This window comes from Pholis gunnellus (genome assembly GCF_910591455.1).
Source record: "Pholis gunnellus genome assembly, chromosome: 8".
Classification (NCBI taxonomy): domain Eukaryota; kingdom Metazoa; phylum Chordata; class Actinopteri; order Perciformes; family Pholidae; genus Pholis; species Pholis gunnellus.
Window position 1 is genome coordinate 15,033,848 of NC_136534.1, and position 16,194 is coordinate 15,050,041.

General features: G+C 44.1%; 1 protein-coding gene across 1 annotated transcript in view; it reads right to left on the reverse strand.

Moving 5' to 3' along the window:
* The window catches only part of itga8 (integrin, alpha 8), a gene marked incomplete at its 5' end in the record, with an annotated part of 36,287 nt that extends 20,390 nt beyond the window's left edge, over window positions 1-15,897 (reverse strand). The window contains 13 exons of the mRNA XM_079164021.1: window positions 967-1,164; window positions 4,166-4,371; window positions 4,455-4,507; window positions 4,714-4,770; window positions 6,490-6,533; window positions 8,051-8,095; window positions 8,233-8,358; window positions 10,286-10,331; window positions 10,751-10,812; window positions 12,329-12,452; window positions 12,531-12,631; window positions 15,280-15,410; window positions 15,704-15,897. Coding sequence (XP_079020147.1) covers window positions 967-1,164; window positions 4,166-4,371; window positions 4,455-4,507; window positions 4,714-4,770; window positions 6,490-6,533; window positions 8,051-8,095; window positions 8,233-8,358; window positions 10,286-10,331; window positions 10,751-10,812; window positions 12,329-12,452; window positions 12,531-12,631; window positions 15,280-15,410; window positions 15,704-15,897 — 1,387 coding nt within the window. The remainder of the gene's footprint in view (window positions 1-966; window positions 1,165-4,165; window positions 4,372-4,454; window positions 4,508-4,713; window positions 4,771-6,489; window positions 6,534-8,050; window positions 8,096-8,232; window positions 8,359-10,285; window positions 10,332-10,750; window positions 10,813-12,328; window positions 12,453-12,530; window positions 12,632-15,279; window positions 15,411-15,703) is intronic.
* Between the last annotated feature and the right edge of the window lie 297 nt (window positions 15,898-16,194).

Consider the following 16,194-nt stretch of genomic DNA (forward strand, 5'->3'; position numbering starts at 1 on the left):
ATGTTTTTAATTCGGGATCTCTGATTTGCGGTGGGTCTGCACAGGGTCTAGCTTTGACCTGGAGCCTGGCACATGCTCAACACACACTCTCTAGCTGCCAGTGAAACTGATCACAAGCCACACATGTGAACGTGTGTGTTCTCCTGTGTGTGTCCCTTGATATCCTGTTTGTGGAATGAAGAAATATGTTATTATAGCAGAATGAAAAGGAAAGGGAGTGGGGGCAAAGAAAATAATAGGTAAAACTAAACACATTCTCCTTTTCAGCCTAATCTGTGTAAGCACAAAGCCAAAGTAATGCTGAGCAGAGTGGCTCTAAATTAGGGAGAACATTAGGTAGTAAAACATTGGTTTTACAGACCTGCTTTGTTTCAAATAGATTGTTTTTCTGTACTAAAAACTCTTGTACATAAACAGCTTTGCACAAAAAAATGACTTTCAGGTCTCTTATGATTGTTACTGGATGAGGTTTCTAATGTTTTTCTAAAGTCAGAAGTTGAAGGTGTCCAGTAAAGTAAGTAAAATGAGTTTCCTTCATGTAATTTGATTGAATGCTTAATTTTTTGGCTCATAGATTTAGGGATATGGGCCGAGGTCTGGCAGACTGAACATGCGGCGAATGTATTACTATACTTCTTTCTTTCTCTCCTTCTTTAGTTCTGTAAATCCCTAAAGAATGGATGATGCAGCAGTTCATTGGCACTCATCCCTGTACCCCCTTCTTCTGACTGATGACTTTACCAGAGTAGAGGAGGAACGCAATACAGGAAAACAAGGGGATGGTAGTGGAGAAGAGCATCTGGGGGGGGGGGCATGAAATGTGGAGGTCAAGAATGAAGAGGAGGGAGGCTGTAATGAGAGGAGCTGGAAGGAAAGTGGAAAAGTCAAGGAATGCAAGTCTGAGAAAGAATTTTGATTATAACACAGGGAGTTGAGTGGAGAAGGATTGATCTGTTGAGTATTTACCGGGATACTGATTGTTGTCCAGGTCTTGGCCCCCTCTCAGAGTAAATCCATATCCAGGCAAGCTGCCACTGGGGGTCCCGGCTGCTCTCAGCTCTTGGCTCAGCGTCAGGCCTCGCGTGAATACGTCTCTGTTACCATTAAAGATCAATACTCTGCCTCCACGCTCCTCGCCTCCGAACGGACAGCCCACAGCCACGTCTAAGGGATAACACATATATATACGCATGGTTTAGACATCAGCAGGGTAAAGGCTCCCCTGAGACAGAATCAGTGGAAAACATACACATAGAAAAAAAGAGACAAGGAAAAAAGCTTGGCCTTCCTTTACCTGCACTGGCGGACCATGTCAGCATGATCATTTACCTCTTTTCTTTAATTTCCATCGCTTAATCTTGTCTGGCCTCTAAACCTCACTAATTAGTTACCGCATTCTATCTTGCATCACTTTCACATTCACAAATATTAATGGTGAGTGCGAGAAAAGATTGTATAGCCGTAAATGAGACACGCAACCAGAGCTGCGAAAAGGTTGCTCCAAGAGAGCCTGTTCTCCCTTCTGTTTGTAGACCTAAAGAAACCCCATTTGGACAAATTTGATCCTTTATTGTGAGAACCTGGATTAAAGCAGGACATCGTTTTTCCTCTGTTTGGATACTAGGACGGCAATGAGAAGAGAAAGAGCCAAGGTCTGTGTGTCGGGTAAGAGTGTGCGAGTCGGGTTAAAGCGAGAGAGGCGAGTCTGCTGTGTGGTTATTGTGTGAATGGCCTTATTGTTAACAATATTAGCCTTGGTAAAGTGTGTGCAAGGTGTGAATAGTAAGTTGCCTTGGCTTGCATCTATTAAATCTTGTATACTGTCTGTGTAAGACTTCAGCATAACGCTGAAGCTCTAGGTAGGGGGGGGGCACTCCACCGGGTATTTCGCACACTGCCTCCAAGGGTTCTAGGTAAACGATGCCAAACGTAAACAAAAAAACATGGTTGATCATGATAAACTAATGTTTCTTTGTACACACAGCTGAACTCTCAGCAGTGCAGCCTCCACATACTTTCATTGTTGTGTAACTGAAGACAATTGCTTCTTCGTGAAGTTGGGGTAAATGGATGTGAAGCAGGAACTCCGACTTTGAGAGGCGCACCATTGTACTAAGTAGTAGGAGGTATAACTACGCTATATAACAATTAGCAAGCTAAGCTAATTGTCTCTCGACTCTGGCTCGATACCTCGCGGATGAGGAGGCTGGTACCAATCTTCTCATCGAATTCTTGGTAGGAAAGTGAAAAACACATGAACATTGAACAATAACTTTAAACCTCCTGAAAACTTTTCCAACTTTGCCCAAAAATTGTCATGTAAGATTACAGACATGGGCTACATGAAAACAGAGATAAAGCAATTAACATACAGCACCTGCCCTGATATGACAAGTCTTAGATTTTACCATGCAAACTGATTTTGTTGTTCACTCTTTAACCTCTTAATGTCCACTCATTGCACTGTTCTGTATAAAAGTAAGCTATCTGTCGGTGCTGTAACTGTCCAAACACCTATAGACATCCTGTTTGTCTCCGGACCCCCCCCTCTCTCAGCCTAAACAACTAGTTCCACATGAAGCAGATTGTGGGGTAGAGAAGATAAATGCAACCATGTGTGTATGGAAGTGTATATGTGAGCCTGTGTGTGCGTAAGTCTGTCCGTCTATGCGTTAGTATGTGAATACTATATTTTACTTACCATAAAAAATTTAAAAAAGTCTTCAAATAATGTGAAAGTCCCTCATGGGCATTGCTCAACAGCATCCCACTCAATGCAGACATCCACAGCAAAATAGCAGAACACCCACTGTGATCACTGAGACCAAAACTGCAGGAGATTGTTACTCACAGACAGAAACAGGCTGACGCTTTGAGCGATGGGGACACACAGCCACTTTTGTTTGATAAAAAAGAATAATTTAAAAACAAAAAAGCCACATTGCAAATTGAATTAGCTCCATTTTAAGGTTTCTTTCTACAGCTGGGATGAAGTGATAAAGATGAGAGGACACGGGTATGGTTCTGCTTATATGAAGCATTTTGGAAATGGAGTGATGAGGTCTCTGCTATGGGAGGAGGAGGGACAGTGAGTCTCAGTGTCATCACAGACAAGCAAGAGATCTGTCTGTCATTATGCACGGATGGAACACAAGGGCACAGGTAAAACCCTGATTACAATGATTTCATGGTGACGCCGTAATGCAGAATAATGAAATCATGCACAGACATGGACTTGTACTCATTAGATCAACTCTCAACAAGTATTCTCTCTGCATATCACCGCAGCTGGCAGAGAGGCTCCATCTCCTTCTCAGGGACAGCCACATCCTGACAGACAGCCTGATGTGATTTACAGTATGTTTCAGGCCAGAGAAAGCTTCAGTATTGATTCAATGGTTATTGATCTGACGGTTAAAGCATTCAAAGGGGTGGGACACACATTGACGCAGGCTGTCCATGAATATTTAAAACATAAATGGGTGGCACTGATGTCATATGAGGGCCAGATGTGCATCACTTCATTCATTTTTAAAGCAGCATTAGACATGCCTTAGATTCATGGAGCATTTGGGCTGCAGGCTGCGGGGTTTGTGTGTGTGTGTGTGTGTGTGCGTGTGTCTTTGTCCAATCAATGTGACGATAAAACAAACACATTGAAGAGGAATGAACTCCGGGCTGCCGGACAGACACTCCCAGATGATTTTATCTCAGGGCACATCTGGTGAGTTAAAAATAACTCCGACACACACGCACACACTTACACACACATGGCCTTATCCCTGATCATCACAGGAGGAAACAAGTTCACGCAGACAACCTTTCATCGCCGCACTTCCTGATTGGCTGAAGAGCTTAACGTTTCTCAAGCAGTAGCATCTGATAGGATTTCCTCAGTAAGAGACAAAACAGTCCAAGAGGCACAGGAGACACCAGCTGCACATGGGCAGACAAGTACAACAGAGAGAGGTCCACGTACTGCCACATAAAACATATGAAATTATTTTGTTTAAGCTTCTCATCTCCTTCTCTTTTTCCTCTTTGCTGTCTCTCTCATCTTGCATATTTTTGTTTCTCAGATGCATTTCATCTGGCTCAATTTCCTTTTTATCTCCTCTTTCCCTTTCTTCTCTGTCTCTTTCTGCATTTCATCCTTTCAGCATACCATTGTATCCATCCTGGTTGACGTCTCCCAGGGGTGCTATAGCTGTGCCGAAGCGCCCAAAGGTGTGTGTGCCGGTTAGTGCAACAGGTTTGGAGAAAGTGAGCGGGGCCATCTGCAGGTACAGGTACACTCTCCCCACCTCTCTGGGTTTGCTCTCCATCTCTCTCTCCATATAGAGGGGCGCTCCAACCAGCACGTCGTCGGTCCTGGGGACATAAGCTGTAGTTTCAATGCTACGAAAGACAGAAGAGAGTACGTGTCCAGAGTGACGAGGACATTTTCTACTTACCCATCTCCATTCAGGTCAGCGACAGCCACCGAGTAGCCAAAATAGGAGGCCATCTGAGGAACAGACAAGAAAGGAACATGAGTATTTTCAACCATGAACCCAATACATGATCTCATCTAATTTCATTTGCATACCCATTCAAATTGAATTCATTCAAAAAATGGAAGAAAATACATATCAGCTGGTGCCCATGGTGCAGTGGTTTATATGCTGCCCTGCACTATAACAGACTGTGACCGGGCTGTGTTAAGGCTCCTACCTGTTCCCCCGTGAAGTTCTGGATGAAGGTCAGATTAGTGGAGTTGATCATTGCCACCTAAAACAAGCAGATAGAATGTCAGATACAATCCAGTGTGACTAATAAAGCACCAGGATGTGTCCTCAAAGCACTCCAAGAGCAAACATAGCCAAGCAGTCTGACGAACAGGCACATGAAGAATGCTCGGGGAAAAAAAATGCTTCAACAAGCTTTTATTCTCCTGAAACTCTTTTTCTTTTCCCTGCGCTCCCCCACCATCATCATCTTTGTGCCTTAACCATTTCCCCCCCCCTCAACTTTCTCTCCTTCCCCCCATCCTAACCCCGGTCATGGGGAGAGACGGAGGGGGGAGGCTGAGAATTCCTTCATAAGACCTAAAATAACAACCACATGGAGACAGCCGGGGGCTACACGTACACACACATGCACGCACATGCACACACACACACAGACGCAGGAGGATGCACGTTGACCCATTCACAGATGTCTCAAAGACATACTAAAAAGGGATATGAACACAGACAGAGGAGGATGTGTAAACACAAATATTGAATCACTAGCTTTAACGTTAACCTTCATGCACTCTGAGTTGTCAGATTGGTCACAGAAGAAACCTGACCTGGGTTGACAGCTACACCAGTGCCAGGCCTCTAACATGGCCTACCTGCATCCCTCATAACACTCCCCCTGCTGCGAGCTGCAAGCCCTCTTTACAAGAAGGAGCATCCTCGCACCGGCTACAATGTCCAGACACACTGTTGCAGTTTGTGTGCAGTGTAGCTAGTCCTGCGGTTGCACTGCAGGTTAGGGTTAGGGGTCGTGTGTGGAGAAGGGTTAGTGGGGCTAGGTGGGGTCACCGCCCTCCACATGCAGCGGAAGCTGTGTGTCATTAGGGAGGATTTACACTGTCAGCCCTAGGGACATGTTCCCATAAGAGAACACGAGACAAACTGCAGTTTGCATAGACGCACATACTATTATTTCTGGGATCTATGTAGATACGTATGTGTACAGTAAAAGCTCAACTCTAGATGACTTTATTGTGTGCGTGTGTCTGCACAAAAAGCCTACTTCTTATCTCTCTCAGATCATAGACTGCCACAAACATCTGCAAAAATAGCCGTTTTTTATATAGCATACCGAAGTCAGATACAGAATAAAAGAAGTGAGAAAAATCTCGTGCAAGTTTCACCATAAGCCACCAAAAACGGCGCCAATGTTTCCTTGGCAAAGAGTCTACAAGTATCTGGAAACACACTGGAGGGATAAACAACATCTGTCAAAACTATTTTGGTTTTGGTTTTGGTGCAGATTATAATTGAACGCATTTAAATTGAATAATGAAAACTGCTGGTCATTAGCGACATTTTAGTGACAACTACAAGTGACAAATTATTCTTATGATTTTAATGACCCCCCCCAAAAAAATGTTTGCTATTGAGGCTTTCAGGGAGTCTGAAGGGTAAATCAGGGGGTCTCGGACCCCCTCTCATCTCCCGTATTTTGCACACTGGGTGCATCCCTACCTATAACGCAACATCTGCATTAATCAGAAAGCCTTGCGGCCAGCTACCTATTGCTAAATTCAGTAGCATATTGAACATGGCCGGGTGTAAATGTATTACATAAATGTAAACAGCTGCTGTGGGACTATTCTCACCCAGGTGCAAATAGACACTCCATTTCTTAAATTGTCACCAGTCTGTCACAATGCTATTGCTGCTGAATGACAAAACTAATTTATTTTTTTAATTTCTGGATTTAGTTCATACTCACATATCCAAAGTTCTGTGCTCCTCTTGGGACTCCGGCTATCAGCTCTGGGAAACATGCAAACAAAGAAAACATTTGACTTGTGTGTGTGTGTGTGTGTGTGTGTGAGAAATACTTACAGAGAAAGAAAGGGCTCATCAGAGGTTTGTCTCAAAGGCCTGAACCCTTAAATCCCTTACCCAGCCCACCCTGTCAGAAGGGCCAAGTGTTGCTGAGAACACACTGAGTGATTGGGTACTCTGTGCTTGTGTATTGATTGATGAGTGTGGTGCAGTGGACTTCTAGGGACGATCTGAGGGACCCACACAGAGAGAGAAGACAGGGTCCCCTCTTCCTGTCTTCCAGCTCTACCCTAAAGGTTCAACCACGAGGCCTATAAACCAGGACTTCCCAGCTCCATCCTCACTCAGAACTCCCAGTAACGACCAGTTCTCCAGTCAGAAGAGGGTTTGGGGAACAAGACCACAACAAGCTTCGTACCACAACATAACACATCAACAGGCATGTGTAACCTCTTAAAGCTCACTGACATGTGTTGTGCCAGAGGGGATTCGGGGCCTTTGCGGGATTGGCATGGGGGTATGTAAACGTAAGGCTGTCCCGCAAAGATCCCACTAAACGGTGATTAGCAAAGAGGCTCTGATAGACAGGAAACTATGAATGGGAAGCTGAAGTGGCATTGGGGGAGGAGGGTCTCATGCGTGTGACAGAGCTACAGAAGAGTGAGTGTGTGTTGACAGTGTTTGAAGAGAGAGCAATACAAAATGATTTCAATGGTTTAAAAAAATGTAGCATGACAGTGGTCACATTTTATTTCTCCATATTTTCTTTAATAAAAGAGCTGAGCCTCGTTTTGAATTACGCCTGCGTTTCCTTTGTAGCGCTGACAAACTGATGGCATGGGAATGAACGTCAGCAGCACCTGAAGCTCGCATAGAGATGTGAATCAAAAAGCCACACTGCTGGCAAGTCACCAGAGTGTGTATATAAGTGGATCTAAGGAAAATAAAACGATTTGTACATTTCTAGCAATCATAACTGACTGTATTTTGGCCTTTCACTTGAAAGGTTTAACAAAGATGAACTCACACTTTTCCCCACCTGCACGTCTTTAATAAAACGATGCTGTATGTGCGTGCCTGCCTGTCTTTCCACCTAATATTTCAAGTCCAGAAAAGATTGCCGACTCACTCTGGACCTGAAGGGGTCTGCGGAGTCTAACTCTAATCATTCTAATCAGTCAAAATGGGGGAGAGGAAATCCCTTTATCAGCAGTTCCCAAAGTCCTGTCCCCTCAGGGTCGCGACCCAGACATACAGAGACGGTTCTCATTACTGCCTTTGAGTTCAGACCAAGACACTGTCACCCAGCTGTCCACTGCCTATCACTCACCCTATAACACCCCTCACAGTGGCCCTGGCATCCAGCCGGAGAGAGAACATAAAGAGAGTGTTGAGCGTTGCAGCGTTGCAGACGGTGTTGCAGCGTGGCTGCTGATGTTGTTAGTGAGGGGTTTCTCTACTGCAGCATGTGGTTAGTTGTAATGAATTGTTGGCTTTCTCACCTTGTTCAGAGTCTCCTGTAAACTCCCCCACTGCCACAGAGTAACCTAGAGAGAAATTGGTTGCACATGATGACATGTGGGCAAAATGAACTCACTGTACGTGATGTGTGTGATGTCGTGTATAATTACTATTTGGATTAAAACGGTTGTCACTTTGTGTTTGTTTTGTAAATGCATGTTACCAAGGTAGCTGTCGTCGTGTGTGTCTTCAGCAGCTCGAGTGTGTTTCTCTCCCGGAACCCGTCTCAGCACTGCCTTCAAAGAGTAGCCGTTCAGTATCTCAGCTATGCCCGCTGTCATTACCTGACCTGCACACAGACACACCAACCGCACACAGATAAATATAAAACAAACACTCAGGGTGAGAGAGTCACATCTGTTCATGGCCAGTGGTTTCAGCTCAGACCCCATGAAAGGAGCACCGCTGCCCTCTGCTAAAGAAACCTGCTGGAGCCGACCCATCTGCTCTCCATGAAAGGTGCATAGAGCTCACGACACATGGAAGTCTTCCCTGAGGAAAGCGAAAACACATCGCTGGCAAAGGAAAAATAGTCAGGAGAACGCCTATCCTCTCTGTAGCGATGGAGTTTGAATTATAGGTGAACGCGCACAAACAACACCCTTCCTCTGCTGTTGAACAAGAGGTCAAACAAACAAATGATTTTATCTGCGGCCGCAATGAACCTTCCATAAATCTTTCTTTATATGTGTGTGTGTGTGTGTGTGTATGCACTGACAAGGAGGAAAATGTGCCCTCTTAACCTTCCCCTCCCCTTCCACCCCCTCTCCCTCTTCTTCTCTCTCACACTGCGCTGCGAGTTCGTCTCCCAGAATAACATATCACTATATCAACTCATTATTAAACCTCTATCTGATTGATGAGACACCGTGTTACGAACTGTTAACAGATAAGTCACTGCAGCCAATTTGAAGTGTCCTTTACACCCAGAGACGTCAAGATTGTATATAAAAGAGTTTTTTTTTTTATGATGACTCAGGCTGAAGGCTGAAGATAATCGTTGTATATTAGAAGCTATAAAATCCAGGCTGAGTGCTTCTATAAACATTCGGAGGAAGTGTTTTAACTGGAGGCAGCGAGCCTTGCCACGCTGAGGGCACACAGAGGGAGCAGTCCATTAGGCTGTCTGTGATGTCTGTCTCGAGCGGTTTTGTATGTTGGAGCATTTATTATTTAACCATATGTAACAACAGCAGCCATGCCAAACAACAACCCAAAATTATATTTGAAAAATTGGAGCACTTTTCTCTTTTTTTCTGACCTCTTGCTCCATCTTTCTTTTCTAAAAAAATTTATTGCTGTGACGCGACACATGGGTGTTACAAATAAAGGAAAAAGGCTTTTTTTTTGTGCAACTGATCACTAACTGTCTCCTTTTTAACTAAACTAAACTATACTCGGATAACACACACAAAAACACACACACACACACACACACTGATGCACCTGGAGTTGGGGGAGTAGCGCTACACTTCAACAGCTGAACTCTGACACAATCTAGCTGTTACTCCACCTATTAAGACACTTCATCCCTCTGCTTTGACTAGCCCTGCATATCCAGCAAGCTAGCTGACCTCAGCACTGCGGTAATCGAGCAGAAGATCCATCTTTCTTCTTCTTTCTCTGTGTCCGACTCACTCCCTCACCTCTCATCTTCCCCCCCCCACGCTGCAACATGTTTCTATCATCTCCTTAACAATCCTCTATCGCTCCCACTGTCCTCCCTGCTCTCTTTCTCTATCAGTCTTTAAATCCTCCCCACCTTTCCTCTGTCCTTCTCAACCCTGTAGCCTACCCTTGAGCCTCTTCCTCTCATTGAAGCTTTTCCAAGGCCCTCTGTGCTTTTTCACGGGGAAGAGGGGCAGTTCCTCCACACTCCATTACCCCCCGATCAGCTCATTACGGAGCCCAAACACCCATTTCCTGTTACACTGTTACATACAGAGAGCTGCATGAAGTAAAGGAGCAAGCAATGGAGGGAAAAAGTTAATGAAAAGCTGCAATGAAAGAGAAAGAGACACATTTCTTTCCACCTTATCCTACGTAACACCCCTGTAATGAAATTGCAGATTTGGCAAGTGTGTCCACGTGCATGCGTGTGTATGTGGACTGACTGACTGTTAAACTCCTCTACATTCTCTTCCCACATTTGAACACCTTCCCATCTATGAAATCATTGCAAAGAGGGACCAAATTCAGGCTGCTGCTGCTGTTACCTTGCCAGTAAAAGCTTCCAGGTCCTCCTACCACCAGCATTCCTTCCTGGAATAAATACAATTAGTTAGGGTTAGTCATGTGACAGATGTGTGTGTTTGTTTGAGGCTACAGGGGTACATAACGTGTGTAGCTGTGTGCATATGAATCCTGCTGTCATCCTGTAGAGAATGACAACTTCCTGTACAGGAGGGTAGAGTTGGACCATGAGACAGAGGTCACAGTTCACATTGACTATACAGTGCAAGAATGTGTATGTGTGTGTGCGTGTGTTTGGTCTATTGTGTTGCAGAGGCGATGGGTCACATCAGGAGGGGAGGCTCCTCTGGGGAAAAAAATGCTCTCATCTTCCCCAGTGTCCATAAATCTCAGAGGGGGGTCTTGTGCTTGAAGAAAACCCCTCTGCTTGCACTTTGTCAGGAGAGAACATGTGTGCAGGTATGTACGATTGTTGCTACAATCTTTACCTTGGTGAAATCCACACTGAAACCAGCCTGGCAGAACCCCTGTCCCTCTGGATCCGGATCATCTGAAAAACACACAAACACACACACACACAAACACCTTTCAAACACTATAAAAAGCATCGCACTTGTTAAAAAGATACATTTTATGGAACAAAGAACCACTGAAATGGGTTTTTTGATTAAACTACTGCATTAAACAGAACTTATGTGCACATAATAAAGTGTTCTCCGTTTCAGAGGCAACCTGAGGGGAAGACTAATTATGCGACACACGTGCACATATAAACAAAAAGTGAGTTATTGTTATAGTCTGAGTAGATTGTAGATTCATGTTAAAATGAAGCAAAAAAAAGCTGTCGGAGGCAGAAAAATCCGACACAATAAAGAAATACTACCTCTGCAGCGTTATTCCCCCCTGGAGAACAGTTGAGTTTACAATGTGATTATTCTAGTCTAGATTAGTTAGAACTGACATAAACAACAACATAGAGATCTTTAACGACCTTCTAGCACTTGAGGGAGTGTAACTATGAAACTGTGTGTATGGGAGTAGGCAAGTGTGAACAGTGAGGTCTTTTATGCAGAGCAGATGATGGAGAGGATGATAAGGGCTGTGTTTGATCTGCTGTTTACGATGTGCCACCTGATAGCCTGCATTTCTCCTTATCATACTCTGCTGGTGCGTCATATCACGATACAGAGAGAGAGAGAGAGAGAGAGAGGGGTCACAGGAAAAAAGTAGGAGAGAAAGAAAAAACTGGAGATGAAGAAAGGGAGCGGTCTAGGAAAATCCCTTGAATCTCATTAACAGAACCGTTGACAGAAAGAAGAGGACCAGAGAGAGAAAGCCAACGAAGAAAAAAAAAAAGCCTGATTTCTGGTTTTCAGTCATTTCATACATTCAGATTGTCTCACCTTTTACCTTTTTACATCTGAGATTTCTGCTGCCACGCAAATACAGTAGAAGGTAATGGAAGTTTGTTTGTAAAAAACATTTAAAAACACGCTATCAACAGTTGTCATTGGGACTATTTGGTCAGTAGATAGTAATTTCAATGACAAGTGTTCACGGTGATGTCTGTGGATTATCCTGAGAAACAGGCACACAGAAAATGTATGCTGTTAAATTATTTAAATATATAATGACAAAAACTAAATTCACATTCACCTCAGTTGTCGTGGGGTGGAGGATCTCAGAGGCAGTTATCAAAACCTGGAGGAATAAAACCTAAACTATCGGCATGGCTACATACCACCAGAGGGAACTGAGAAATGTTTTTTCGTGTGTGATTTGGGTGAACTAACCCTTTAAACTTGAGGCCTAGATATTATGTTTTATAGGAAAAATCTGTGGAACGTATTTAAACGTTATGCCATACTGTGACATATATGACTGACGCACGACACAGTGTATTAGCACATGGTCTGTTAAAGCCACGTCCTAACATTATGAATGCTACGGTTCATTTGTGTTCATGCTGACAGCAGAAAGAGAAAGAGAAAAACAATGGAAGGGAGAATGGAGAGCAGTCAGAGGGAGTTGGAGACAGTTGGAGACGAGGCTGCACGGTGACTCACTGGTCCTGCAGGGTGAGTACTCTGCGTAGGCGCTGAAATTCTGGACGGCCACATAGCAGGTCCCCACGGGGTCCTTCTCCCCACTCAGTTTCACTGTCCGCCAGTGGTAGAGAGGAGCACATGCCTGCACAACAAATACACTTCTGATTCCCGTTTAAAGAAACACTGACTTTGGATGTTAGTTCACGTCATGTCCACTCACCACCACTTTTCCTTTATGTGTCCTGACAGATGCTCCAAACCACTGGTGCGACTTGAACTCCAGAGGCTCTCTGGTGCCGTTTACCTTTATCATCCTGTTATCTGGAGAGAGACGGAGACAGAGGGGAAGTGGATAAGACATTAAAAAAAAAAAGAGAATGAAAGAGACATTTCATAATGACACCAGTAAAAGCTGATATTAACTGTGGTAATGAATCCAGGCCTTGAGCTCTGCCTTTGAGAGTGGAAAGCATTTGTCCTTGATAAGCGAGAACAAACAGCAACAGTCTTAAACAAGCCTATAACCAACATCAAAACACCATTTGGCCCCCAGAAAAGACATTTGTCAGGATGCGGGGGGGCTTTTTTTCAGTTAAAGCTTTTCCTATAAAGTATAACAACACACATGGACTCTAACTGGGCCTACACACACACACACACGGTTGTATGTGCACATTATGAGCATTTCCCAGCCGACTCACAATAAAGTGTTAGATTTGGTGTGAGTGCATGTGTGTCTTTGCTCTGTTGTAGATATTTTCCAGCGTTGTTAAAGACCAGCTGGGTCTCTTTAGATCTGTGAGGACCCCTCCACGTTAAACAGCTTCCTTTAGCACATGCACACACATACTTAAATAAGTACATGCATATATAGGCAGACGATAGATGCATAACAGCAGGTGTACAGTGGATTGTATAGAGTTAATTTGATTTGAAATATATTTGTAAATGTATATCTTGTCACCATCATCATTTACAGGATATATTGCAGATCCTACCTTCGTTCAAATTGTGTGTTTGCATGCTTTTATATAAATGATTCCAGCATCTTAAGAAAAACCACTACTATATTGAATAAGAAAATGCATCATTCTCATCATATTATGGACCGAAAGGTTAACAAACCAGGGTCATAAAAGTTATTTTTAATTCCAGGACAAGTAAAAAAAAAAAAGGCCACAGCTCTGAGGCCACAGCAGAGGACTGGCTGGAGTGTGAAGCTCTCAGATTTGTGTTTGAATGTGAAGGACGTATCTAAGAAAATAGCGATATTGCTTCATTAAGTTTCTCTAAATAATTCTATGAAAGATGCATGTAAGATTAAAAAGCAATTGATCAGCAAGAAGAACCAAGAGACCAGGTGTCTTTCTTTCTAATCACGGACATCCAATCACTATCAAAATATCCCCCGCGGCACTGGCCCTACTTGACACATCTGCACAACGTCACTGAAGCCATACAAGCTCACACAGGTACACACACATACTCAAGTCACATGTGAGGCTGATGTATGGATATTAACCAGTACAGTGCACACAGATGGTCACCACTCGTGCTGCTATTTTTTAACAGTGTGCATGAGTGTGTACGTTTCCTAGTCTGGTTTATACCTGTAATAAAGGGTCTGCTGTAACTCTAGAAATATCTACCGTAACCACTGTCATCAATCACCCACCCATTCTAGTGTATATAGATACACACATACACACGACTACGCACACATCTGCTCCTCGGTGTTTACTCTTATGTCCCCCAGACCTGACATTTTCCCCAAAACACTTCACACTAAAACTAAGCCCTTTGGGGGAAATAACACATAATTAACTTTAGGGAAAGACCAGAAAATGATCCTCACATTTGGAAGTTTACCCTCATCTGCATGGAGCCTTTCTTTAGTTCAGGCAGAACAATGATGTCCTGCACGGTCAGCTGATCGGCTATCAGCAGTTTCATTCATACTTCAGCAACTCATTTATACATCAGCTGACAAGCAAAACATCCAATCATATTCATGCATGTGCACACAGCAGCGTGTATAACATGACAGTCATCTGTTGAAATCCTTACGTGAGTATCACTTGCTGCTGCCACAGCTCCATCCTCAGCTAAAACTTCCGAACTAAAACTAGAGCTTTTGATACTGTTAACACTGCTACAATCTAATGTTCATGTATGTTTGAAACTTTCTCAGAATCCTGTCTGACAAATGAATTCTCCCGACAGAATACTCGTTGCAGCTCGAACCACTTCCACCAAATGTGTGGAACAAACGATCAGCTCCTTCTACATCCTTCTACCCCCCCCCCCCCCCCCCGAAAAACAAAGAGAGAGAGAGGGATTGACTGATGGAGAGCAAGAGACAGAGACAAGGGGTGGAGAGAGGAGACAGGGATAAATTTTCGAAATCTAATAAAAAGCAGACCTCACCCAATCCCCCTTTCCTCTGAAGGGGAACTAAATTCCCATGTGCATACAGTTTACCCCCCCCCCCCCCCCCCCTCCCCTCTGTCTCTCGTTCTCTCACTTGTTCTCCCGCTCTACCTCATGCACACACACTTACTACTCAGATGGAAAGGCGTGCATCAGAGACATTGGACGCACAAACACAGGCTGATTGGACAGTTAACCTTGATGATAACATATTGAAAACCATAATCAACCTGATGCAGGCTTGCACCAGCAAACCCGCCAGCCACCTTTTTTGTTAGATGAAGCTGATGAGACCCACATGTCTTATCTCTCTTTTTTTTATGCAACAGCACATGTGCCAACTCATATCCACACACGTACACACAGGCTACAAAACGGGTTCCAAATGGATGGAGTAACATCTGGGGCCACCTAAAATAACTTAAAACAGGAGTCTATGGAACATGTTCAAACCCGGTGGTGTGCCTCAGGAGGTCTTTCATGAATTTATTTTTGATCCGTGAAATGAAAAAAATTGAAAAAGCTTTCAGGTAACTCACTGGAACCATCAAAAGGTATCTGCCTGCAGCTATCGGGCAGTCCAGGCCAGGGGCAGTAGTAGACAGCCCCAGCCTCCACAATGCCGGGCTGAGAGGTGTTCGCCTTGGGAGCCCCAACCAACACACTGATCCTGAAAAGAAAAAACAAGGTACACGTAGGAAAGAGTACAATGCATTATGCAAACTTGTGCAGTCACTGAACTTTCATTCAAATATTATTTTCTGTTCATAACTCTGGTTTGCTCTGTGCAGCAGAAATCTGAATCCCGTTACAGTGTTATATTTTATCTCCTCACATAATTTAGAATCAATTCTATTGAGTCTACTGTAAAGCATATATTGGCGGGTTAAACTAGGTGTACAGGTACAGTATAACTCTGCAGGACCCTGATGGGACAACTTCAGTCCTGATGTTGCCACTTACGTGTTGCTGTCGGAGGAAGCTTGGTAGAAGTCCACAGAATAGCCGAAATAACTTCCATCGGGTCCTCTGTAAACCGTAGGATGTTTTGCGTAAAGGTTAAAACTCAAAACTCCATTTAGCGCCGGCCACAGAACCGACAGCACCCCGAGAAAAAACATCCCAGCGGAGGAAGCACAGTCACATACGCGCTCCATCCCCACAGAACAGTCAGATGCGCACTATTTCCCCAAAATGAGAGAGAACTGGAGGAAAGAGAGAGAGGGAGAGACAGAGAGAGACAGAGAGAGAGGGAGAGGAGGAGAGACAGAGGGTTTCCTCGGTCCAGGTGAGGTAGATTTGTCCCGGGTTATGTCCGCCAACTGGCTGTCACTGATCACTGCGCTCCCCCAAAACTGCCTCCTGACACCCTGAAACCACCAGGTCTGTTCAGAGTCTCAGCTACAAGATACACTGCCCCGCCCCCGCCCTCTGCACAAAACCTTACCCCCTAC